At 42.3% G+C, this 27,054-nt stretch overlaps 1 protein-coding gene across 2 annotated transcripts in view; it reads left to right on the top strand.

The window, feature by feature from the left end:
• The window catches only part of ADARB2 (adenosine deaminase RNA specific B2 (inactive)), a 305,010-nt gene that overhangs the window by 255,516 nt on the left and 22,440 nt on the right, over nucleotides 1–27,054 (top strand). For both annotated transcript variants that reach the window (XM_021528821.4, XM_085563656.1), the window contains exons 5-6: nucleotides 6,312–6,480; nucleotides 13,265–13,416. In XM_021528821.4, the coding sequence (XP_021384496.2) occupies nucleotides 6,312–6,480; nucleotides 13,265–13,416 (321 nt within the window). The remainder of the gene's footprint in view (nucleotides 1–6,311; nucleotides 6,481–13,264; nucleotides 13,417–27,054) is intronic.

Below are 27,054 nucleotides of genomic sequence, written 5' to 3'. Positions count from 1 at the left end.
GGCAGCCAGGGAAGAAGATAAGAGAAAATAATGCAAGACTTGTCAGTGCTATGTAACATCAAGAAATTTTCCTTCCCTAAACAAACCTGAAATGGAAACCTGAACTTATTCAGTGTGAGTAGAGGGTATTAAAAAAAAAAAAAAAACCAAAAAAAAACCACCAAAAAAAAACCTCCTCTGTGATCAGAGCTCAATTAAGCTGCCTTGAAAATTATTCCAAATACACTTTTTTCAGATAACAATAGACAATCCTTTTGACTGATTTGTTAAAAAAGGTAAAAAAAGAGCATAAAATTATTGCTTATCAGAGAGAGAAGCAGCACCATTTAAAATAACATGAAATTGTATCCCATGAATTATTCAGAAGGGCTGATGTTACACTATCATTATTTCTGGCTTTCCTTTTTCCTGCATTGCATTTTGTGTAAGTTGTCTCCTCACAATAAAAGAGGTGTGGGTTTTCTTAATTAATCAAACCTGATTTTCCTGATTATTTTTTTTCTAATTTAAAATTAATATATTTTGAGCAGTGAGCTGTCTTCACAGTGTCATGCTGAAAAAGAAGATGGATTTCACTACCACTAGCAGGTTCTAAAACACGCAGTGCAATAGTCACTTGCATCCTGACTGGTGCTTCTCTACGTTTCGTGCCAGCTGCTGAGAAACCAAAGTGTGATCCCAGTTGTATTCTGGCATTAGCAGTTGTAAACTCCATCCTGCTCTGTGTGAATTAGGCTCATTGAATTTCGCAGCTCTCTGATGCACAGCCCCTGTGATTCAGTTTGCTGATTGCAGGTACCAGTCTACACCTCCTGTGATTCCCTCATGATTTTGAATTTCCTTTTCCAACACAAAAGTACGCAAGGCTACAAACTCATTCTTATGGAAGGTCCAAATGATCATAGCCCACTAGAAGAATAACTCTTTTAAAAGCAGTGGAAGCATTGACTAGACTAGCCAAAACTCACTTGTTTTATTGGTCCCCAAGCAGATGGGTGAAGACATTTTGTGTTTATGGCCACAACTGACTTAAAAGCCCAGCTCTCAACCATAGTCCATAAGATCCAGCTTATCTGCTGAGCAAACCTTTATATTTTTGCTTGCTTACTCTCTCTTTTGTCAACACCTTTCTGAACCATTTCTGTTACAAGTTCTGTGGCTGCAGGCCTGGTGTTTTGGGAGGTCATACAACCTGGTTTGCTTCCTGTGTGTAATAGTTCAGCTCAAGGCAAAATGAGCATCCTTGAATTTATTAACATTGGTACAATTATCCTTAATTGTTGTGGGGGAAAAAAAGCTGAAAAACAAATCTCACAAAGTTTAAACATAAGAGAAAAATATGTAAAGGCCCTAGATTTGTTCTGCTTGCCCTCTTATGATTTGAGGATTTTTGATCAGTATTTTGATGCTTGGAAGAAAAATCTTACGAAGAGCATATCTCTACAGTGTAGAAAGGTTTATTCTTCTGGCTGTCTATAGGTCTTCAGAGTTCATGAATAGAAGCTGGCAATACTGAGATGTAATGTAGACTATCAAAAAGCAAATATCTAAACTAGGCCAGATGAATCACCTCCTAGGAAAATTCCTCTCCTTTGACTATAAAAAGACTCTACAGCACTTAGCTCAGCTAAGGACATCTAAACTCTAGTTATCCAGAACAGCTGAAATGAATCTCCCTGCTGGTGTCAGCAAACTGGAAATGGCTTATAATAAAACCCAGTTTCTTTTCAACAGCTCAGCTATGACATGAAAGTCTGCACAGTCACTGACAGACAAAAAATGAACATTGGGCTTCAAGGTTCCCCCTGCCTGGCTTTGAGAGGAGTTCCTGCCTCTAGACCCAGGGTGGGCTCAGGCTTCCAGCAGAGCACCAGAAAGGATTGTTACCTCACTGGGTCATGAGACTGGATATGTGGTCAAAGGCCATTTTTGTGTACATTTTTGTTTTATAATGCAACTAATTAATTGACAGAATTTGTCCAGTTAAAATGTAGTGAATTCCCTCCCTGTTCTCTCAGCTGTCCTCAACAGGGTGTTAGCCAGGACCCAGCCACTATGCTGACACAGCTTCCCAGTTTCCTTTCCACTGCTCCGTTTCCTTTCCAAATTGAAAACTATTAGAAGTCTTTAGGCAAATAATAGAAACATAATGCAAATGCATATTATAAATCGTTCACGAGTTACTTTTAACCTAATGTCTCTCCAAACATTACTTTGCAGAAGGCAGCGAGGGTAGGAAATGCCTCATGAACTCACAAACAGCGGGTCAGGAGTTAAGGTCATAATAATGTAGCCCATTTCTCCTTGTTTGTCAAATAACCTGGATGCAGTTACATCCCTGGATCTTTCACCTGAGATTGACTCCCCTCAGTAGGAACATGAGTCTGGTGGGGAGCAATCCTTGGCCTGGGTCAAACCCTCTGTACAACCTAAGCAGGGTAGGTGCCATAAGGCTGGTGGTGCCAATTACTGTTCATGCAGGATTCTGCCACTCACAAAGCCACAGCTTTCCTAGGCATGGCTTGAGGATGTGCACAGTCTGGATCTGCTACATGTCTGAGGTTAAATTCATCAATGTTGGTGAGGGAGCTCAACTTTCATAAATAGAAATTGCTTGAGAAATCTGAAGTATTCCGCAAGCAAAATAAAATAGGAAGTAAACATTAATAACAAGAGTTAGTAATTACTGGTTTAATGCAAAATAGACAAATGTACAGAAGTGCCTATTAATTCTGAATCACTGAAGCAAATATCTAGGCTCCAGAGCTGGAAATGCTGCCTAAAATGCCAGTGTGATTAGTCAATGCTAAAATCTGCTTTCATCAGCTAAGCATCACGTCTTGTTCTCAGAGGAAAATTCCTCCCATGTTCACTGGCAATTATATCAAACATTACACAGGGGACAAACCTCCAGCTCTGTGTGTGTACCAAACAAGGCATGCAAGAGGACAATCTGTTAGCATGTATGCTCCTGAACACAGCAGACATGTCAGGTGGTTGGCAGTATTTCTCATCATGCTGGGTGCCCTCACAGGCAGCATTGAACAGTGCTACGTTGGTCACAGATCACTCTCTCCATTTGGCTCCCCAGTGAGGTGTAAATATTTCAGAGCTAATGCATAAGTCATGTACACCTGGGTTTCCAAGTGCCACAGCAGCGAGACATAACTCTTGGGTATTTCTGAGCACAGACGAGCATGGATTATTTTCTGACACTGCAAATGGAAAATACATGGAGATCTCTAATGTTTAACACTCAAACTGGTTCTGCAAATTCTTGGAAGCCATTGCCTCCCAGCCCCAGGCAACATCTAAGTGATGTTCTGCAAACACGTGCACCTTGCCAGGACTGGCAAACACCCCAGGCTGTGTCCACACATGGCACCTACTGGGGCCCCACATCATTGGAAGCCAATATATGGAGTTAATTCACCCAAACATGAACACCCCAAGCACACTGGCTATTGCTGTGCAAATGGACATAGTAATAGCAAACAACATCAGAGGGATTCATATTATTTCTGCATCTGATAAGTGTTGGGCACCCTTCTGTTTCATTTATAAATAAATCCAGACCTTACAGAAAATCCTGAATGCCTTCATCAGCTTACCATCATCTGAGAGAAGAAAAAGAGTAAAGTTGATTCGTGAATAAAATTATTGAAAAAATAAAATGAAAGGCATCACACTGTGTACTGGGCTCATCATGGGGGTGAGGCAGGTGTAGGTCCCAGAGAGCAGGAGGGCTTACCCAGGTGGTTTGCTCTGTATTTTCGGAGCCTGTTGCTTTGGCTATGAGGTGAAGGGGGAGAAGAGGAGGCACACCAGGGGCTTGCTAATGTTAGGAGAAGGAAGCAGTTGGTCTCTCTGCCCTGAGAAGGAGTATTGACAGAGGTCCTCAGGGGCAGACAGAGAGGCTCACAAGTTTCTGTAGGAGGGAATTGCCTCCTGGTGTACTCCTGCTGTGCTGAGGCAAATAAGGCTCTATCTACAATGGTAAATAAATAAAATAGAACAAAAAAAATATAGCTGATTCTTTTCATGGACCTTCCAACCAAGGAAAATACTACATACTGTTGAGGAAAATATACACTGCTTTTTGAGATGCTGAGTGGGAGTCAAACACCTCAGTGGCAGGCAGTGGCCCATGAAATGTTTGATGCTACTCCATGTGAAAGACACTGTTAACTAGATGGACATGTCACAATCTAAGATACCTATTCTTTTTCTCATGAAAGCAGTGACCCTAAAGCAAAGCAATTTTAATGTACAATAAGCACATTTCTTCGTAGGGAATGAGTAATTTTTCCACCTCAACTTTTTGCCTAGTAAGACTGGAATAAACACAAAGGATTTTTCTCCTTTCCATTTCTCCCATGTGTTCCCATCTTCACTTCTTGGGTTTTCAAAATTTCCAGCTCTTTTTTTTTCCCCCAATAAATACTCCAAAACACTTTTTTTAGTAACAAACAGAGATTAAGCTCTCAGCACAGGCATACAGTGATGTGTACTTTGTCACTAGTACCTGTAACAATTTCTGTATGAAACTTTCATAACCAGGGGTTCAGATTGGATTAACTGAATTTTCACAATACTTACCCCTCTCCTACAAATGCCACAATGCTGCAATGCCACACTAAACCTTTTGGATAACAGATGTAGCTTTTGTATTGATATAGGTATGAAATAATTTTGATCTCATTTGCAATTATATTCATTAAGCATGGCTACAGCATGTCATCCACTGCTAGTCCCAGTGCTGTGTGGAGATTATGAAGGGCTGTTGATGGTATTTACTAACTGGGAAATCACTGGCAGCACCAGTCCTTCTGTTTAAAATATTATTTCCTTCTCCATTCAACTCTTTTGTCATTTAGATTTTACAAGGGAACATGCCCCAGACATGCCGAGCCAAAAAAAAAAAATCTCTGCAGTTTTTCAGTTTTTCTGCTATTCAATAGACTTTGTAAGAGGAAAAAAATATTTTTGCTGATTTTATAAAACTATTCCTAAAGCTTTTCTAAAGCTAAAGTAATACCATAGGAACAGCATCACCATGGCCCATGGGAAGATTGTTTCCATTCCTCCTATGGGTATTTGCAGTCTCAGCCCTGTCATTGTCACTGACTTGTCACACTTTGAGGTCTTGATTCAGTTACCTAATCATGGGTGTGTGTTTTCACTGAGCCTCTTTATGGATTTCCATGTGAGATGCATGAGGAGTGTGCAGAACCTCCTGGACCTCCCAGACTGCAGCCAGACTTTAGGCAGGACATCAACCTGGGCAGAGCCATACCCACAGCAGCAGCCTGAGCCTCTGTGCTGTGCTGTGCAGCTGTTTGCCCACACACAGACACTGTGTCACAAGCCCTACAATTTGAGGCTACTTGGTCACTTCTAGAGGAAGCACCTACCAGGCAAAAAAGTGATTTTTCCCAAGAGCTTCTCCCTTGCTCTTTGATATTCAGAGGGATGAGCCCAGAGATGTGTTTCTCAAGAGACCATTTCATTTTGGGCTCAGTTCATTCTAAATTCTACTTTGAAATCGTCCACAGGGATGAATGAGCTATGTTTTAGAGGGAAATCCAGGTCCTCTTGAAGTCTCTAAGCATTTTTCAACTGTCTCCAAATAAATTAGTATATATTCCTAGAAAGTGTCTATCTGGACCAAGTCAGAGACATCTTTTTTGCCATCAACATTATATAGAGAGGCAATAGGTGAACAAAGCTGGTCTCATTGATAAATGCTCCATCCCAGAGACCACTCTGAAAAGAGCACTGATGTAGCTACTCTTGGAGAAACTGAAAGGAAACTGGACTGAAAGTCAAATCTGTTAGGGTATTTTCTTCATGATCTTTAAAGAGCAGCCCCAGAAGCATTACTTCAATTTTTGTAGTACTTAGAATGCAACAGCAATGAAACCTAACATTACAGGGAGTATGTGCTCCCACCAGAAAATGTCTTCAACAGCTCATAAAAACCTGGCCATTTATCAGCACTGCAGGAGATCTTTATTACCTCCCTACAGCATATGCTCTGCTATGATGTAGTTATTGATTTAACAAGTAAACTTCATGGCGAGCTTTTATCTTGGAATTAGCAGCAAGACTGAAATATAGACCTTATTACTCTAATAACACAGAGATGTGAGATTCCTGCATATTCCAAAGGCCATATCATCACCTTAACAAGCATCCCATTAGGGCTATCTGGCTGCCACATTAAAGTGTGTGCTGTGAGGACTTTTAAAATCGTGGTATCATACTCATCCCCGGCAATTTCACAGCACTTTTGTTTTTTCTTCCTACAGGTTTGGACATCAGGCAAGCTCAGGTTATTGTGCTGTCATCGGGTACCAAATGTATAAATGGGGAATACATAAATGACCAAGGGCTTGTGGTCAACGACTGCCATGCAGAAATTGTGGCAAGAAGGGCATTTATTCACTTCCTCTACTCACAGCTGGAGCTACACTTAAGGTAACGGAATTCTGTTGATTTTTGGGGGCTGTTATATGGCCTTCAGTGGAACAGATCCATCCTCCAGACAACTGAACTATTTGTTTCTTCATGTCATTTTTTCTGAGTGTTTAGGTTGATGAAGAAACAACACAGTGCACCAAAAAAAATGGAGACTTAGGTAGCCTAAAGTGTTGGGTCATGAGCTGCTTTACTTCAGCTGATTCTATTTCAGTAGTGATTAGATATGACTCATAAAGCTGGGTTTTATGAAGCCTGATGATTTTGTACAAATCTTTACGTGCAGGCTTATTAGCATCATTCACTGACCAGAGACTTGAAGGGAGTCATTTTGCTTAATGCAGCCATTTTCCTGTCTTCCTTGCTGCTGCTGAAAGATCTCAGAGAAGTGATTTATTGATCACTAATATCTTAATTGACTCACTATAGAGCCAATGAGTGTTAACAGCACAGCAAACTTAGTGCCAAAGTGTAAGATGTTATCACTTACTCCTTCTTTATAATGTTTTAAAATGTTATAGCATGTAGAATCATTACAGTGGAATTATTGTTCTTGTCTTCAGCCAAATCCACCTTGATACCATTTAAATGGCTAATGGATCATACACTGCCTGGAAGATGGTAATAAGTGAGATACCCCACCTCAGAATGCTGTCTTTTCTTTTCTCTGATCATGTCTGTCAACAATCCAGAACAGGTTATGTAGTGCTTGGTTATAAGGTTTGCAGAGGACACCAAAATGTGGGAAGAACCAGTCACTGTGCTTGAGGGCTGGTCTGTCATCCCAGCAGGCTGGAGGGCTGGACCAGCAGGAACTTTGACAGAAAACTCAGCAAACAAATGCAAAGTCCCACACCAAGGATGGAAAAATTACCTTCCTCCTTGCCACCAAGAAGGAAAGAAATACAGGCTGGAGAACAGCTCTGCTGAAAGGGGACAGGGCTTGTAGGCAGACAGGACATTAGCTAGTGGTGTGCCTAACAGCAGGGAGGGTCAGCAGGAGCCTGGGAAGTATGAAGAGTCAAGGGATGTGTGCATCCACCACTAACCAGCACCCATTACAGCCCATCTACAAAGCTATGTGCAGTTTTGTGTGCCCCAAAGGAAAGACATCAATCATCTGGCACAGATTCAGCACAGCTGCCCAGAGTCTCAGGGGCCAGAGCACTCGGGCTGTGTGGAAGTGCTGGCAGGTCTGCACCTGGTCAGCCTGCAGCTGGGATGGCAGAGCCAGCCAAGCATGTCAGCAGCACAGGGGAGCTGACACCTTTAGCAAGGTGTGCAGTGGGAAGGACAGACAAGAGCAGCTCAGTCTCAGTGAGTGTGAGGACTGATTTTCCCCATGGGAATAGGCTGGCAGTGGCACAGATCACTCAGAAGGATTGTGCAGTCTCCTTCTCGTCTTGCATAGTGCATAGAACCTTGAGCAATCTTTGAGAAGGAGGTTGGGATAGAGATTTAAGGACCTTACCAGTCTGAATTATCCCATGATGTGAAAACTAAGCAGAAGTGAAACTGAGGTGGCATTTATTATATAGGAGGAGCCAAGAAATGAAGGAAAACAAACAAAAAACCTCTTTCTCTATAGGTCATTCTTCTGCCCTCCATTCTTGAGTGCATATTCATGTGACTTTTTCTGAAGGCCATTAAACTCAGCAAAAACTTCTTTTGACTTCAGAAGGGTTAATCTGAGCAAGGTTGTGTGATCTTGAGAGCACCTGTGACACTGTTGCACCTAAGCAACAATAGCAGGAATAATGGCTATTTTAACTTCAGGCTGGAGTTGAAGACCAGAGTATATTGAGTACATGGGTTTGGCTAACAAAGAGGGACAAGAGCATTGAAGGGTTTAATCAACAGCAATATTCTCTCTATTTCATTCTGAATTGCTTTCAAGTTTACATTAAATTATTATGTTTTCAGCAGTGTAGCAGGCCTAGTACTTGCTTTGTGCTATGGTCTCTTGGGAAACAAGTGCTAACACTGTATCTTAAACTATTGTATTGATCCACCTCCCTAACATGTTCAGTCATATTATTGCTTTATTTGGATCAATGTTAACAGCCTTTTGTTAAAAGGATCCTCAGTGCAGCACGAGCTCTGCTCACAGTAACTTCGAATCACTCTGTTCAGGCACCATCCCTTGCCTGACCAACACACACCATAAAAATCTCAACCAAAATTGCCAAGGGTAAGCACCTGTGAATGACAGAGCTGGAGCTGCTATCAAATCAGATTCTGCTTCCTTAAAGTCCATGGAGAAGCAAAACTGTGTGTGGTGATATGTGCTTCAGTTTTAATATTTATTGCTACACACAGTTATCTGCCATCATCGGGAGCTTTGTCCTGTGGTGACAAAATGGGGGGTTCAAAATGAAATAAAAAATTCATTTTCTGCACATTGAAATCATATTTAATCCTTTTTCTCTAGAAAAGGGGAGTCATCTTTTACAGAGAAAACACATGATGCTGCCACATAACTATAAGGACAGAGTTTTAGGACTGATGTGGTAACTCAGTTCCACCATGACTACATGTACACCATCTCCTCAGGCTTGGGGGAAACACAAGGCTATTGTAATGCTTTTGCATTAACCTAGCCCAAATTAAACTCCTCTCCTCAGTCAGGAAACTGTTGTACAAAGTAATAAATGAACTGAAACCAAAAGGATGGTTTTCTTTTGAGAGCATTATTCTTGACTCAAAGAACTTAAATTTTCCATCATTCACTATGGAACAGGCAAGTTTGTTCTGTGGAGAGTATTTCCTATTTTCTATACACCTTCCTCCTACCAAGACTACCTGCTGTGAGTGGTCTCTGCAGCTGGATTTCAAATTTCAGGAACTTTCAGTGCAAGAAATATTTTTCTGTGTGATGCTGTCTTTGAAAAGGAACTTTTTTTCCAGAGTTTACAAATACTATCACTGATCTCAGTGAAAGCAAAACTCATACTTGTCTGAGTGTAGCATGAAGGCTTCTAAAAGCAAGGACAAGCAGGCTGGAGAAAGCAAGGGCCAGGATACAAAATTAATGGCCCGAAGACAGGGGTTCACTGATTTGCACTTAATTCTTGGCAGTCAAGTGTTCCCCAGATCCCCAAGGCACCTTTTATCACCAGTGTGGAGAAATGGGCATCTCTGAGGTGGAGCTCAGCAGACCTGTTCAGGTGTCTGTTGTGGGGGAGATGAACTGCCATGTACTGGGGCAATTATTTTTCCATTTCTCTAAGAAGAGAATACAGCAATTTCTTCACATTTTTAAACTGCAGGACAATTCCATCTACAAGGCAATGTTGCAGCAATATGCAAATTACTTTTTTCCCCTTCTCTTCTTATTGCTAAATGTTAGAGGTGTGACTTTCCTGACTCTTTTTGGAAAAGAGTTCCAGAAATGGAACTTTATCCTCACTAAGAAGCAAGAGTGACAAATACTTCAAAAGGAAACTTTTTTCAACAATTCATTGTCTATAGCTTAAGTTAAATAAAAGCTAAAAGCACAACTAAAACCTGTCAGCTTCTAACCAGTGTGATTAAAATCCTTAGCCCTCCCAGATTTCATTTTTATGACAACCATAATCCTTCAGTTCTCCAGACTTTCACGAAAAAGATGAGAAGACGAAAATTTTCTGATGTACAAAAGAAGGACAAGAAAGACCTTTTGAGAAGCTTTTTCTAAGAACCACCATCAAAATGCACACAAATTTGATAGGCTGATTCTCTTGCAATGGTGATAGGAAAATTGACATCATTTTCGGTGGTATTATTTATATCAACTGGCCAAAAGGAAAGAAAAAAAAAATACAGCTCCTCTTTTTTAAAGAAAAACAAAATTATTAGAGTATCCTTAAAATAAATCACCACCATAGTAGGCTTGCTGCTATAGTGCACCCTTCAGGTGCTAGGGAGATGATTTTACCAGAAGCTAAGCTCTTTCAGCAAGTCAGATGCAAACCACTGTTTATTTTATACATAAAAAGCAAGGAATAGTCTTAATCCAATCCAGTTAAGTTACTTTTTCCAGGAAAATCAGCTACTTGTTATACATCTACTAAGCCTGCTGTTAGTTTCTCTGGGATGTTGTCTTGTAGTATGTAGTACTAGAAACTTCCTGTATGTATATCTACATACTAAAAAAACTGTTCCTCTGCTTCTCAGTCTTTGTTTCACCAAAATGCTTCATATACATTAAACCATAAGCATGTGCTAAAGTATCTTCTTCAAGTCAGCTCAAAAGCATGGGCACGTGTTATGCGGAATAGTGAAATTAAGCAAAATATTAGAATTTAGCACCTTCTTAAATGTTCCACTTGAGTGAGCCTCATATCCTAACTCCCACAGAAATTCGTAACAGGCATAGGTTTAGGGATGAATTCTACTCTTTTAGGCACTGCCAATATGCAGAAATGACACTTTAATGCCACCCCCTGAATGAATGGGATCTGTGGGCTCACTGTGGGCTCCTCTCTCCATTGCTTTGTGCAGGTTGTGTATGGCTGTGCAAAGGCCATTGTAAAGAACAGCAAAGTCATCCTCCCTCTCACAGTTCAGAATGCCTGTCCCAAAGGCAAGGCACAGGGTACTCTGCTGGAGTAGAGGTGACTGCAGAAATGCATCTCATGCTTTAGCTGGACCATTTTTACCAGATCCCTGGGTCCCCCTGGGCTTTGAAATCCAACAAACACTCCATGCACAATAATCTTTGCTAAGCAATGGTAGATGATGCAACCTAAACTCTTTTCCAGCAATACTCACTGAGTTTTGTAATGAATCCTATTCAGCCACAATGCAAGAATGAACCTCATGTTTGAGTTCAACTCCTAAAAAACCATCCCAAAGGCAGGTCAGGACCCTATGTGATATGAAGAGCCTCAGCCTGCTGGAGGAGAGAGTTAAGCTGCCTTGCCCTCCAGCCCTGCCAACTATTTTTAGAGCAGCTGTCTATCATCCAGCCTGGCAGCCACACTGGCCACAGACCCTTGCTGATGCTCATGAAGAGGTAAGAGAGCAAGGTTAATCAGTGAAAAATAATGACCAGTGAAAACAGGGTAGAAGCTGAACTCCTGAAATCCAGCCCAAAGCATGACTGCTCCAACCCTACCTAGCAACTGTCTCCAAGTACTGTAAGCTGCCCCCACCACACTCTGGTGAGATTTAATGTAATAATAGCTGGCATTTGGACTGCACAGCTTTGTATTCTCCCAGCTGGTTTTGCAGTAAATTATTTAAAACTACCTGCAATTGCTCTAAAGTCCAAGCAGCAGGACTTACAGAGATTTTATTATTTCAGAGGCTTGTATCAGGGCGATAATATAATTAGTGCAGTTGGGAAGTTCCACCACAGCCAGCAGAAAATGAAGGAGCAGCATGTGGCAGCCCCAGCTCGGCAGCCGGTGTGACTCCCTGTCCCTGACAGGCGAGCTAATGTGCCTGTAAATTCCTCCTGACAGCAAACGCATCCTGGCATCAAGAAATGACAAAACACCCAAACCATGGAAGAGTGACAGCCAAACAGCTTCAATAGCACAGAGGCTGCACTGGGAGAAAACAGGCAGAGGCAGCCTGGATGAAAGCCAAGGACTGGCTCAAAGGCTGAGTAAAAAGCACCCCTGTTTGCACTATCAGGAGGCAGAGAGACAGGCAGAAATTGCCTTGGTTAATGAGCTGTCCTGTAGTGAATTAAACAGGTGGGATTCTGCCTTATTAACAGCATCCTAGGAAAATCATTACCTGCAGGTGCAGTTCTGTTCAGAGATTCCTCCAAAAAGACCCCTGAGTTTTTGAGGGAAGGACTAGGCCACCAGAGGGAAAGGAGTCTCATCATAATTTCTCCAATCATATTTTCACCTTCAAAATTATAATCGTGACCATCACCCAAACACACATATTAGAGGCAGCTGTCTGTCAGAGAAATCACCCATATCTTCCCAAATGTAACCCAGTGGAGGAGCTGCACAGCAGCAGAGCCTTAATGCTGTGCTGTTGCTGCAAACAGCAGCACTGGGAGGGTTTGGCCTCCCGGGCAGCTGTTGCTAATGGAATAAGTGCACTGCATCCCCATCTAGCTGCTGAACCACTGCAAAGATAAAAGCTTCATCTCAGCAAGTATCTTTCTCAACTCAGCTGAGAAAATCCCACACAACTTTTGTCCATCCTTCTTAAGTTTTCTTTTGATTTCCAAAAATGCCAAGTGACCAAGAGGACCCTGCTGGCCTAAGTGGAGCACTTGTAGGTGGCTCTGGTTGAATAGGGGAAAAGAGCAACAGCTGGGGAGCAGGAAAGGCTGGCAGTGCTCATAAAATTTGGGTGCTTCCTTAGAGGCTGTTTTCAGTGGGGCATATGAACACACATCTCAGCTGTGGTGATTGATGTTAATGAGATTCAAACATGTGCCTAGGCAATGTGATCGGTAGAGCTGATGTGTTCACACGAGAGCCCAAGAGATCTCATTTTTTCATGCACAGAGCCACTTTAAAATCAGCATGTTTATGCATCCATGCATGTGAGGAAAAACAGTTACCCTTCAAAAAACACATTTTATCATTAGAACATATCTTAGGTAAGCAAGCCAAAAGCCCTTTGGCAGTTTTGACCTCCTTCACACATTTCTTCACCTGGAGAAGCTTATTGTTTTTCTTTCGCTGTCACTAGGCAAAATATATGATGCCGAGTGCTAATAAAAACAAACAAACAAACAGAGGGAGAAAAGGAGAGAGAGAGAGAGAGCACAGAAATGTTTCTGATTTGGCATGTAACAAATGACCTGGAACCTCTTTTGTGATCATAGCAAACGGCGAGAGGACTGGGAGCGATCAATCTTCGTGCGATTAAAAGAAGGCGGCTACAGGCTGCGGGAGAACATCCTGTTCCATCTGTACGTCAGCACCTCACCCTGCGGGGACGCGCGCCTTAACTCCCCCTACGAAATCACGACCGACTGTAAGAGACAAATCTTCCCTCTGCTTTTCCTCCTTTCTGTGCATTTGGTCGTCTTTGTTGTTGTTGGGGTGTTTTTTGATTCGATCCTTCTTGCTCTCTTTCTATGCTGGCAGAAAGCGTTTCACTTGAGAGCCCAAACACTGCAGGCTTTAGAGAGTGTGTGTCTGTCTGTGCAACTGGTGCTCGCTCCTGTGTGCAGGGAAGATCAGAGCTGGCCAAGGCAGCTCCACACACCTGGGGCTCTGGGGCTCTGCTGGGGAATATGCCCCTGCATTTCCTGCTTGATGCATACAAATCTAAAAGTAAATAAGTGTTTTGGAAAGCATCCCCATGATCAAAAATATCCTTGAAGCAACAGCCAGAGGCTGGACGAGAGGATCAGGGCTTTAACTGGAGATGCACAGACTCTTCTCAGGGTTCACAGAGTATTCATGGGTTGAAGGGTTGCATTTTCACAGGCTATAGCAGCTGGAATCTGAAGCAGAGCACTGATATATGATACAGCACATCTATAGTGTTGACTGTTCATCACACTCTCTCCAAATATCACCTGCACTTGCAGCAAATAATGGCAAGACCATTATGGAAGGGATCCTTCCAGATCCTTCCAATGAGCAAATCGGGTCTTGAACCAGAGTGTGCCACCAACAGACCTGCAGAGCTTGCTGTCCACGATGACAAATCCCATCTCCAGCATGACCAGCACTCACCTCCTCACTCCCCGGACATGCCTGTCCCTGTCCTTGCCCTGCCATGGCAGAGGCACGTCCTTGTTGCTTTCCCACTGCACAGCTTTGTCCCTGCCTAGCCACATGGAATGGCCCAGCAAGGGGCAGGGGACCCCAGAGATCTGTGGCTTGTTATCACATGCCTGTCACCCCCTGATCCAATGCACAAGGACTCTCTTATCTCTGCCCCAGCTACTGCTCCTCAATTATGTGCATTCTACAGTGCTGCAAAGCCCATAGTGCTGGCTGCCAAATGTACCCATACTGAGAAATGGTCCTTGCCTTGACTAGCTAGAATGTGAGGCATGCAAGACAAAAGAATGGATGGAGGAGGAAGCATAGACACAGGAATGTAAAATTAATTGCCCAAGGTCACACAGCAACCTCACTTCCTCACAGACAAATCCATCAGATGATAGTTTGATTCCTTTGTGATTTCTTATTTGTATAAGTAATTTATTAATTATTATTATTATGGTATTATTCTGTCCAGACTATAATTTTTTTTTCACATGTGAAACAGCAGCTTGCTGGGGCAAGAAAGCAGAATGCACCTATTTAGGAAGGAAACGTGGCCCTTGCCTGAGATGACTTCTGCATTGTGTCTGCAGGGTTTATAAAATGAACAAAAGGAAGTAAATGCTTAAAACTCAAAATCAAATCAACGATTTCCTGATGACTTAACAAAAGGAAAAGACATAGCATCATCTCAAATCAAAATTGAAAATAAAAAAGGGATTGCTTATGAATATCAAAAAACTATAGTGATCTTTGGCCTCCCACTGTATAGGTGTACCAAGAGATATCTAAAAAGGCTTTATGTTTGGTTAAAGGCATGTTTTCCAGAAGGCAGGTTTCCTGGGGCACCCCTTAGCTGATATCACAATTGGAAGCACCAAAATCTGTAATTATTTTTAAAGCATGTTCCATTCTCAAGAGCAATCAGAAGCTGTCCAGGCTGGATTCTGCTCTTCTTGGCATGAGGAAGTCCATGCTTTGGGCAGCTGACAGCCCATGCTGCCTGATTATATGCAGCTGAACCCAGCCCTGGAGGTGAACCCTGCTTGGCTCATGGATTTCTTCACAGACCAGATAAATCTCCCAGCTAATGAGGGAATGCTGCTGTAGATAACAAGATATACAAGCAACTGTGTTTAAAAATATGTAATCACACAGTACATGACAGAGACATTAAACTTGTAGATAATCATGATAATAACTTTCCCATTGGCTATTACACCAATTATTTTCCCTAAGCTGAGGCAGAAAGGTCTGTGTAGCTTAGCCAAGGTTACACAGTGATTCAGTAGCAGGACTTGAAGAGATGCTACACCTGGCTCGTAATTCACGCTTTTAAACAGATCCCTCTACCTTTGTCCTGTGCTCTTAAAATAATTCAGCACAGTGTAGAAAGCCATGTTGCCAAAAGCTGTCCTTCAGAGAGATAAGCATTTCCTCTCAGCTCACATTATCCCAGAGACATCTGGGAAGATAAGTATTTTATAATGTTTATCATTTAGATCTTCTCTTTCCTCTTTTTTTTTTCCTAAAGAAATAACCTTTCTTTCATCCTGTAATGACAAGAAACTCCAGATGAATGTTGTTTAATTTCTTAAACAACAAAGAAACCTCTCCTAGAGCTAGCACAAGCCATCAAACATTACTGATTATTCTCCAAAGATGCATTAACATTTAAAAACGTTGTCTCACCATGTGGTTCCTGGTTTTGAGAAGGGACATGATAAGCCTTTATCAATATAGGGAATGAGTAAAATCCACTTCTCAAATCTCCTTCCAAAAATTTCCTATTATCCACCGTGTCTTTCCAGCACCCTCAGGGAGGCCTCACATTTCCTTCTTATGAGCTTTGTTCTGGTAAGGGAGGACGTAAGCTGGCATGCTTTTGAAACCCAGTTTGCTTCTTACAGGATAGAACAGAGTACCCAGTTTGTGGCATGTGTAAAAGTCTGACAGCTGCAATGCAGAGGAGAGGTCCAGGGAGCCCCCAGCCATGCAGAAAAGTAACAGATTAGGGACAAAGAGATAAAATTGTACTTTAATTTAAAGAAATAGCCTTCTTGAATCAGAGGGAAGCTGACTTGTTTGTTGGTAACATCCTTAGGCAGCTCTAAAAGAGACTAAATCCAGGTGGACCAGGCTGCTTTGAGCAGGGAGGGGTTTTCTAACTCTTTTTTGGTGCCTGTAGGTCAGGAGGTTGGATGAGTTTATGGGAAGTAAAGTCAGAGTTTTGGGAGAAGTCTGAGAGAGCAGGGGAAGAGGCTGAGGGGAAAGAAGCAAGAGCAGCTGAGAGCAGGAGAGGAGACCAGCCAGGGTCAGTGGAGTTGCAGGAATATGAGGCTGGGAAATGCCACAGGGGCTTCAGATGCTTTCTATGGGTTTGTCCTGGCTCATTCTCTCTGGTCAGTCTTCTTCCCAAAACCCTTCCCAACATTTTCCAAGGTCAGCCTCAAGGTTGTAGTGCAGCTGTATGACAAAAAGGCAGCATGTTCCTGGTGTCCTCACAGCTCTCATTGCTCCTTCACAGATGCTGCTTCTTCCCCTCCTTCAGCTCAGTGCTGCAGGTCGGGGAGCCTGGGACATCTCCTTTTCTGGTGCCTTCTCCTTTTGTGTACACCTGAGCAGGTGTGCCTGGATTTCTGAGCTCTCCCAAGGGCAGGATCACAGCATCAAGTCACCGTGGGTTTCCTGAGGGGCCTAAGGGAGCTGCTGTTTGCCATTATGGCACACACACTCCTGCTCATGAGCTGGAGCCCTGGGGGCAGCTCACCCTGTGGTATTTGTTGTATATTTTGCACTTTCTCCTGAATCTAGGGCAAACCACAGAATAATCAAGCTCTTGATTTGCTACAGCACCCTCCTAGCTAGTTTAGTATTTATTGACTCATTGGCTTTTTTTTTTTTCTCTTTTTTTTAAAGTCTCTTGAAAAGCAAAATTAATTGCTTGAAAATTTGAGCTTAAAAAATGTCCTCTACTTCCCCACTCCTTCTTCCCTGGCAGTATTTTACCTTATTGTCCATCTTTTTTCTAGAGATGTGCTCTATCTTTTTCACTACATGGATTCCAAAGAGACAAACAGAATCTGCCCCAGGGCTTGTCTCAGTTCTTCTCCCCTGGGCTGCTTTTCTATCTCTTGCTAACATGCTGTATTGCCTTGTGCCATTGACTCCCTGATAGCCCAGCTCCTGTTTTATCCCACACTTCCTTTAGGTCTGAAACACACCATTGCTTCTACTCCACATGGGGTTTTTCTCCTGCTTGTCTATTAACCTACAGCTGTGCTGAAGCTCTCATGCACACACATTTGACAGAACTCTCATCTAAGCAGGACCCGCTTCCAACCACGTGAGCCAGATCATTGCCTTGGTAGGTGATGTGATGAGGAGATGTGCACTGCAGTTTTCAGAGAGTTGGGGAACTGAAGAGTACCCAGGAAGACACATTTGTGCTCTCTACTTCAAGTGTGCTTTTGCTGGGCAGACCTGTGCTTTCCCTGCTTGTGATTCTGGCTGCTGGATTTTACATTCCATCCTCAGAAAAAAAGGCTCTGTTCACCCCCAAATCCAGGGCTGCTGCTCACACCAGTAACACAGCATTTTGTTTTCAGATGGGGCTGACCCAGGTTTTGTCATCCCCCAAACCAGATCCCTGAAAGTCAAATCCTGAGCAGACTGGCTGGAGGAGGCTAGATTCACACAGAGACACTCTAAGGAGTCTGATGATCTCCTGAAATTGTCTCAGCCCCAGAAGTCAGCATTCAGTGTCCTTCAGGGAGTTATCAGGATGGAAATACAATGAGGATTCTTATGGCAGAGGCTGGGCTAGAATCACTCCCCAAACCATTGGCTTTGGTGAACATTTCTGGACGTGCAAGGGGAAGAAAACTCTGCCTTCCTTTTGCCAATCCCATGTTTGGTTAAATGAACAAATTCTGTTCTTGTAAATAGATGGTAAAAAAGGGGAAAGCACTTCAAGAAGAAGCATCTAAGTAACTCAGTGATCTGAAAAGAAATTAGATATCTGGAACTACAAGAAAATTCAGGTTCTAACAAAGTGGTGAACTTTCCCATTACAAAAATAGAGGATAACTATAGCTCATATCTCTCCCCTTGGATTTGAGCACTTTTTTTTGTTTCCATTACACAAATGCTCCCAGGTACTGCATCTCTCCATCACGGCTGCTGGCCTGATGCAGCCTGGGAAACCATCTTGGAAATTCGTAGCTATTTGGTGCATGGAGCAGCTTCCTCCTGGGCTGTAAAGTTGATTTTATGCTGATGAATGGCCCATCTGTGGAACTGGGATGAAGGTGCATTATTTTCTTATTTTTCATATGACTGAGCAGAATAATACCTCGGGGGATCTCGGAAAAAATTATCATAGAGAACCATGCCCAGAAGTAACAGGAAGCTAAAAAAATGCACTCACCACTGTAGGCTGTAGTGCTGGATACTGCTTCAGGAGAAATAATCCTAGCACTGGATGAATTATTGTGGTCAGCCCAGATTGCTTTGTCATATAAAGGATGCTGCAAAAATTGCAGATACAGCAAGAGGCTCTTGCATTACTTCACAGGCTAGGGAATTAGTATTAAAGAAGGTGGAAGGAAATTGTCCTTTCACTTCATTAAGACTGGACTGGATCTTATCCAAAAGGTTTGGGTTCAGCACCCTTTGTCAGGCTCCTTTGAGGTCACATTCCATGGAAGTGATGGCCCCTCCTGCTTGTGCCGCTGACTCAGTCTCAATTTACCAAAGTAAACAAAGAGGAAATGCAGCGACTTTCTACAGCTGGCTAGAGGTTGGTCTGTCCAGGAGTTTGTGTCCCTTCTCAGGACTGTTAGCAGGCATTAGGTTTATATGTAATTGCCCTGTTTTCTAACTTGGTCTTCCCAGGCTGCTGAAATGCTGTTTCAGTGTGGCTGCTTTCACTCAAGCTAGCTTGGTAGGGAAAGCATGGTCACGGGATTAATTCTGTGGTTAATTCTCTGGTTAATTCTCTCCTTCACCTCTGCTCCAGCCATGGCTGGGGTGTGTAAGTGGAGTGTGCTCCTGCTCAGGATGGGCACAGATGAGAGCAGAGCCCAGCCCAGCTGTGGTGCTCCTGTGTCCCCACAAGTCCTGCAGGTCTGAGCAGTGCTCTGATTTAGCTCAGGGCTTTTCAGGTGTGGAAGTGGTGCTGCATGTAGACAGTTCAAAGATTTCTTTCCAGAATCTAAAATAAATCCATGCTGGCACTGTGGGGGAGCGTTCTTCTTTTGGGGAAGGTGGGCAAAGGGATTTGAGAAGAAAGTGTGGCTGAGAGGAATCAGTGGGACCCTGGGACAGGATAGGAAAGTTTGAGGGCAAGTGGGTCTGTGATGTTCAGCTGTGATGAGGAAGTGGGCGAGAGACAGCAACATAAAGCCTGTGAGGGGTGGAGAAACTCTCAGGATGAGTGAAGCCCCTCTGCTTCTTCCAATGCTCAACACCCACACAGGACCTGTAGGCACTGGCTGGAGCCATCTCCAGTGCTGCAAGAAGCTTTTCCTCCCCCAGCCTCTCCTACTCACTCTGCTTATGCAAGGCTGCAGGGAAGGGAAAGAATGGGAAAGGGGGGAAAGACTCCTGTCAGGGGTACCAGAATGGAGACAGTGACATGTGAGCCCTGAGCCCTTCTGAAGCCACCTGAGGAAAAAGCTGCAGCAGCAGCAGCAGCAGCTCTTGCATCTTGATGCTCAGATGGACCCGTTGCTCAGACAGAGCAGCAGTGCCAGAGGGTCTGCAAATATATGGTTCACATGTTCTGGAAATCCCATCACTTTTGGTAACCCAAAGGAGGTGCCTTGCATGACCTGTCATGCTAAACCTTTTGCCAGTTCCAAAGGTCAGTTCTAGCCCCTAAAGCTGCCTGAGAAACTAGTAGTGCCCAGGCTTAGGAGAGCTGTGAAAGCACTCATGGTTTGGTTTTATTGATGGTTTTATCATGCTGGAGCCCAGGATGAACCTTGGAAAGAGGCTCTCATTTCACTACATTGAAGTCCTGAAGCCTTCAGTACAATTAATAAACCTGTACAAGTTTGCTGTTGCTTTATATTCCATTATTAATCTCCACCAGGCTGGGTAGTTAGGTTCTTAGTGGAGTTCTGCTAAAGCTGACTGGTGAATAACAGCTTCACCTAATGGACAGATTTTAGGTCTCAAAGAACTGACTGGCTGAAAAAAAATTAAAACCTGTCAGGCAAAATTTAAAAGAAAATAATTGTGTGAAACTGGGATCACATATTTTTCATACCTCCAGGTCATCAGTAACAAGGGGTAAGAAAACTCTAATTTCCTCCCATGCCCAGTTCAGGGTAGGGTTTTTCACTCAAGTCCACTTAGAATCAAATGAAAACTTGAATGTGTGTCTCTCAAGTCCTGGATCAGTGAATTCCCTCTCAGCTAAGCTAGACAGCTCCCTTTTTTAACTCTCTGTTTTAAAACTTTGTCAGAACTGACACATCATGAGAAAACTCTTTGCCTTTGACAGTGCATTGAAAATGTCCCAATTCCTTCTCCCTGTGATATTCTTATCTGCTTTCGCTTATTTGAGTTTTGTTGTTTCAGGGGGAGTTTAAAGTAGAAAATAAGATTTTTAGAAGTATGTGTCAGTGCAGTGTGTGCCTATCTAGGAAAAGAGAAAGAATATACTGAAAACTATGGATTGCTCAGAGCCAGCATTGGCCACAGCTTTGAAAAGCTTTTATGTAAAGCAAAAATGTGTTTGTTAGGATTCGGGAAAACAGGTTTCCAGCTATAATCAGATTCTAATTTTAACAGAATGCTTGAATTGCCAAAGGGCATTGCACTGTATTTATTGATTCTGCTTTGTTATGGGTTTTGCTGCTTTGTAAAACACTGCATTTGGATGCAATGTTCAGATGTGATAAAAAGGCTACATTAATCAGCAAAAGACCATGCCTGAGAAGTTTTCAGAACAGCAGTAGAAAATTTCACCCAGAAAAGTTCTTTGTCCCCAGATTTGTCGAGCCCAAGGAATGGTGGTTTCTCCAAAGCCCTCTGCAGCAAGGAAAAGAGACCACATGCTCCTGGACATCCCCCCATTCCACCCCAACATCCCATAGCCTACTACAGATATGCACCTAAGTAAGGCACAGATTTTTTGGGTGGTAAATATCAAACCATAGCTGGGAAAAATCTCTGTGGGTGGAAACCACACCCATTCCAGTCTAATTTAGTCTAATTTGCCCTTCCACTGAATGGGAATTAGAGGAAACACATAAACTGAGTTTTAGAAAGCTTATCAGGCAGCTCCAGGTCCAATTAAGATCTTTGTGGGACTTCTGGAAGTCCTTAGACTTCTGGCAGATTCTTAGAGTTTTAGGAGAGAAACCTGAAGGCATCTGTATGAGTAGCAAACCCATACAGAAAATTTAATTCTTACCATGACCCTGCAAGCTGCCTCCTCTAGCCAGTCTGGGGCAACTCACCTCACTCTGGTAATTTTTATTTCTATACCTGTAAAATAGGAATAAAAGGGATCCAGCAATCACAGCTTAGAGAAAGGATAGTTAGAGCTGAGAGAAGAATACTGAAATGGAAAACATTGTCTATTCTATGCAGTACTATAACATTATTCAGAATAATTTAACAACTTTAATCCACAGATTTTTAAGGCCAATTGGAACCACTGTCTGGTGACCAAAGATTTAATTTCTTCAGCCAAAGACCATAGGACTCCAGAGCTCCAGAAGCTGAATTAGAATATATCTGGTGGTGCATCAGGAACCACAGCCTCTCTAGACTCACACCAACCACAGTGTGGCTGAAAATCTGTCTCCATTATTGACAGATTGCTCTTGTTTCTGTCTCATGGAGTTCATTTTCTGTTTTCATATTTTGCTGACTTCTCCCACAACATTTTCCTTAAATCATCCTTGAAGATTTCAATTTTCAAACTGCAAAAGAATCCCAAAGCATCATGAATAACAGCATGTTTTGTTGATAAAATAAAAAGGGTTATGATGAATAACACATTCTCTTTATGTTTGTGTAAATTTCTTGATTAAAATGTGGCAGGAGAGAGAACTGTCACCAAATAGGCAATTCCAGTGATGATGATATATTTTTCACATAAAATATATTTAAAAGATAAAGCCTAGCTTTAAGAGAAAACCTTTCTCATTAACAAAAAATGAAAATACAATGATGCACAGCTTAGGACATGGGTAATAGCTGGTTGTCCCTGATCTCAGTCCCCACTGGCTTTGCTCAGCTGCTGACCTGGGAGCAGGCAGCATCTCTGCACACTGTCAGAGATGAGCTCTGCCTGGCTGGAGACCAGCCAGTGGCTATCTCTGCCTGGTGGCAAGCCTGATGGAGGCTTCAGAGGCTGAAGTCTTCTCCTCAGAGTTCACAGATCTCTCTCCTCTCTCCTCAGAGAGTTCTCAGCCCTTTGCCAGATCTCTCGACTTTGCTCTGTGGGAGCAGCTGCACTTTCAAAGCCACGGCAGGACATGTCTGATTTTAGACAAGAGGAGCAATTAGTAATTAAAAATAATAATCTTGAAGTGTTTGAGTTGTATTTTCCTTGATTGCCACATGCACAGAATCTTAATCCCACTGATAAATCTTGTACTTTTGGCTTCAACATACTAATGCTTTCCTACTCCAGAGCAGGCTGGAGTCCACAGCCTGGGTTTGTAGGTGGCACAAAGAATTTCCCTGACACCTGACCCAGTACTGCTCATTCCTCCATGCCTGGAACAGGCACTTACAACTCTCAGAGGAAGCTGTGCATGACTTTGCTGCCAGCAAATTGTTTTAAAGTGAATTTTAACTAGTTAGTCACATTTTGATCCCAGGCATTCCTCGAAGACAGACATTAGAGAAAACTTGTTTGCAGGCTTTGAGCCATTTGTCTCAGATATTCTTTTTTCCTCTCAGGGTATTAAAGCCTGCTGAGAGTCCAGGCTTACTTAGAAGTTAGTCTGATGGTAAAATTTATTTTATGTGTTAGAGTGTCATATTCTGCTCTAGCATAGGTTCAATGAAGGTATTTTGGTACCTCTCTCTCGGATGAGCTTTCAGTAAATTTCATATTAACCTACAAAAATAATAAAAGCTCATTGTAAAAGGGTTATGTTATCTGAAAAGGTGAATTTTTTTCCCCTCAGTTATCATATATGGAGGCATTTTGATGGACCAAAATGAAAAGTTTTCATTAAAACATTCACTGATAAACTTTAGTATGCTGGAATACCATTCTTACACCCTTCCTACAGTTACTGTCTCTAACATCACAATTCAATCAAAAAATAATAATTTAATTAATAGCTACTTAAAGTAGATAAAGAAAAATAATGCACTCATTTCCTTTCTGTTTTTGTGGATTCAAACTTCAAGTTTTCTCTTCACTGCTTCTTCTGGATTAAATGCTACATGTTGTTAATCTATGGATAGGCAAACTGACTTTGCTATCACACTTTACCAGTGCAACCCTAGAAATTACTGGCAGATGAAAAATTGTGGAAGAACTAAAAAGAATGAAAATTGTTATTTGAAGGTTAGTGAAAAGAAGAAAGAACAATATGCCAAAGGGAACATAATTTATCAGGTCATGGATTCTGTCAGGTTAGGGACTACAGTCCAAAGACAGTATTTCAGCCAAGAGGCAGGGAAAAGGGAAAAGGTAAAGAAGTTTAATCTCCAATGTTAATTTCAGTTCCAAAAATTACAGGTGGCCCAGGTTTGTAACATTGCCATATAAATTACATATTCATAATTTTATTTGTATATAGGGCTTAATGATTCTGTCCAAACCATAGATTTGAACTGAAATCTGCTACAACATGCTGGGTGCCACATTGCTCCAGCAGGAAGCAAATCTTTCCTAGAACTGCCTTCAGGTGCAATATCCCTCATGGCCTATACTTAAAAGTCATGTCTTGACTATTAGGGATTCATCTCAACATGATTTTATCCTCTTCCACCTGTACAAGACAAGGTCTTGTGTTCCCTTCTGGGAAGGACACATCCCTGAACTCACTGCAGGGGCAGTTCTGTAGGCCCTTCTTTTCACAAATTCAGACTTATTTCAGAATAGTCCCAAAGTTTCAGGTTTTCCAAAGCTGGCCCATGGCATTTCAGCCTGGCTCTATGTTGGTCACCAAAGCACTGTGCAGACACATTCAAAGTGTTCACTGTGCTGTGATTCTCACTTCAACACTTCCACAAATAGTAATATTGTACATTTAGTCAGGATCTGTTCGAGGAAAATGCATCTCTAATGACTATCAAAATACAAAGGCAGTCAAATGTTAATGCTCTTCTTTCCACCCCTTTGTCTCACACTGCTCTAAGGAAGCTTTATAAACCATGCTGAGGAGGGGAGAGTCCAGCACTGAAAAAAGTGCAAGATAGGCTCTTTTATTTCTTCTTTCCTGAAGAGAGAACAGCCTCCACTGAAGCAGGGAAACAGAAAATGAACCTCTGAGGCAGTCATGCAAAATTTCAGACAGATCCTTACTCGTGTGATTATGTTTAATCACCGTCCATTTCCTCTTCACTCTTTAACTAAATAATAAATATGGAGTGGCTTTTTTCATTACCATATGAGCTAGAACTGGTCCTGGAGCAAATTTGAAAATAAGGGGTGAGGCTTGAAACCAGAGGGTTTCACTGATTTTAAATATGAGGCACCTGTCTGTGTACATTTCTAATCCAGTAATTAATCCAGCACCTTTTTATTTTAGGAACTCTCAGGAGTAATTTCCACATCTGAGTGTAGCACACATCATAAATCCACTCCAAATGATTTTTTAATTTGTCCTTTCCAATTCGGGTTTGAATTGACATTTTGTTCTGGTTGAAGTGGCATCTACAGACGCCTTCTCCCCTGCAATTAGCTGAGATTAAGCAGTTGGAGAACCAGCACAGCGAAGATCAGAAATGCTTATAGTTACTGATGTTTTGATCATACTTAACAGCAGAACAGCAGTAGGCTGTAGTTTGTGACTTTAAGATGCATAAATAAATATATTTCTGTGACTGCATTAAAATGATCTGTAGCAGGCTGTGCCAGCAAGTGGACCATGTTTTTTACTGCTAACAAGCAGCTTATGTGCTGAAGTCTGTCTGCAGCTTCAGTGCAAAACTCACACAGCCTCATCTCTTCCTTTGGTTCTATCTTCCTGTGCTGCTTAATGACATGCTAAAAAAGAACTCAGTGTGTTCCAGTTGCAGATTTGGATTTATTTAATCATTGGCAATCTGAAAGTATGCAGAGCTTTGGGTTATTAGTATCTTATATAAATGCCACAGATGAACCTCTGGAGCATGTGTCCCAACCACCCCGGCAATGTGAGCAGCCTGAGACAGGCAGCACTTCTCAAGGTTTGAGTCACCCCCTATTGAATTTAATAACAGCTGAGCAGCCAAAACCCCTTATCAGAGCTGTGGGAGTGTGTCCTGGGGTGGGTGAACACTGGCCACAAATGCCTGAATCCTATCAGGCAGCGCCGGCTGCTCGGCTGCAGCCTGGGCAGGGTGCAGGGACAGGGAGCAAAGCTGGACACACGGCTGAGTCCACGTGAGCACTCAGGGGCTGAGACTATCGGTGCACTTGCACACCTCCAGTGCTTTTTAGAAACTTAATAGTTCAGTTTCTGGCACTTGCAGTCCAGGGTTGAGATGCTATGAGAACAACCAGTTGTAGAGTGCTTTGGCCTTTGTATTTCCTGTGGTCCTGGGAAGATCAGATAAATAAATGACAAATTAAATAAACAGATGCCCCAAACTCACAGAAGTCTTTCATATCCCTGTCCCCAAAAATTTTTGTTCTAAGTTTTAAATTCCCCAGCTGCTCAACAGCTGTTTGCAATCCTGCTGATCTTTTCCCCTGAGCTTGTTCCTTATCTCTGTCAGCATATTGTGGGATGCTTTGCCCCTCACTGAGGTAACATTTATGTACTGAAATCAAAGCCACATAAATGATGGGCTGCTCATCTTATCCTGCAGTCACTAAAATTCCCTGGCAGTTACATGTGTCTTTGCATGCATAGAAAATACATACACACAGAATTGCTTGAATAAGAGTAATCTAGGAGATAAAGGCACCTACAGGGGAGGCTCAGAGCAGTAGCTGAGAAAGAGAGGAGAATCAAGAGAGATGGGAAATGGGAAAAGTGTAACAAGAGAAAATATTTTTCTTAAAAGTTGGAGAAGGAAACAGTAAAAAATCATTGTATCTTGAGGGATTTCCACCAGGTGGACTCCTGTGGCAGATCTTTCTGGAAGGGTAGCATCTGTTTTTCATAAATAGTTGTTGAGCAACTTTAAATGAATTTGCATAAGAAGGAAGCATCATTATCTTCATTATACCTGTGGGAAAGCTTAGGAAAAGAGAACTGGTTTGCTTAAAGTTACACTTTACACCAGCTGAAACAGCAATAGGCTCTTGAGTCACTCTTCACTGCTTCCTTGGCAGAGATCTTGCTCTGCTGTGCCATCAGTTCTCAGTATGTGCAGACAAAGGCAAAGTGGTTTTGGTAGACATTTCTCACTGTTGTTCAGCTAGATTTGTTTGCTAAGTAGAAGTGATCACTTTCTACTTTTGCTGTCCAAATGTCATGGTACCTTTCCCACGACTCTGTATTTTAATTATAAAAGATGCTGCTCACCACTGTTTCATGTTTTTAAAAAATGTTTCCTCACAAAGTCCCAGGAAAAATATGGACCTGCTCCCAGATGTCTAATACAGTCCAAAGAGCATCCTCGGAATGATACTGCACTTAGCATCCCAGACAAGAGAGATGTGCAAGGGATCAGCACACATGGTCATGGAAATGGTTTCCTGACAGTGTTGGCACAACCAGAAAATCTGAGACATTTCTGAGACTTCCACATTTTT

Source organism: Lonchura striata, chromosome 2 (assembly GCF_050655825.1).
Source record: "Lonchura striata isolate lonStrDom1 chromosome 2, ASM5065582v1, whole genome shotgun sequence".
NCBI lineage: Eukaryota > Metazoa > Chordata > Aves > Passeriformes > Estrildidae > Lonchura > Lonchura striata.
The sequence above is the reverse complement of the archived record's forward strand: the minus strand, read 5'-3'. Positions and strand labels throughout refer to the sequence as shown.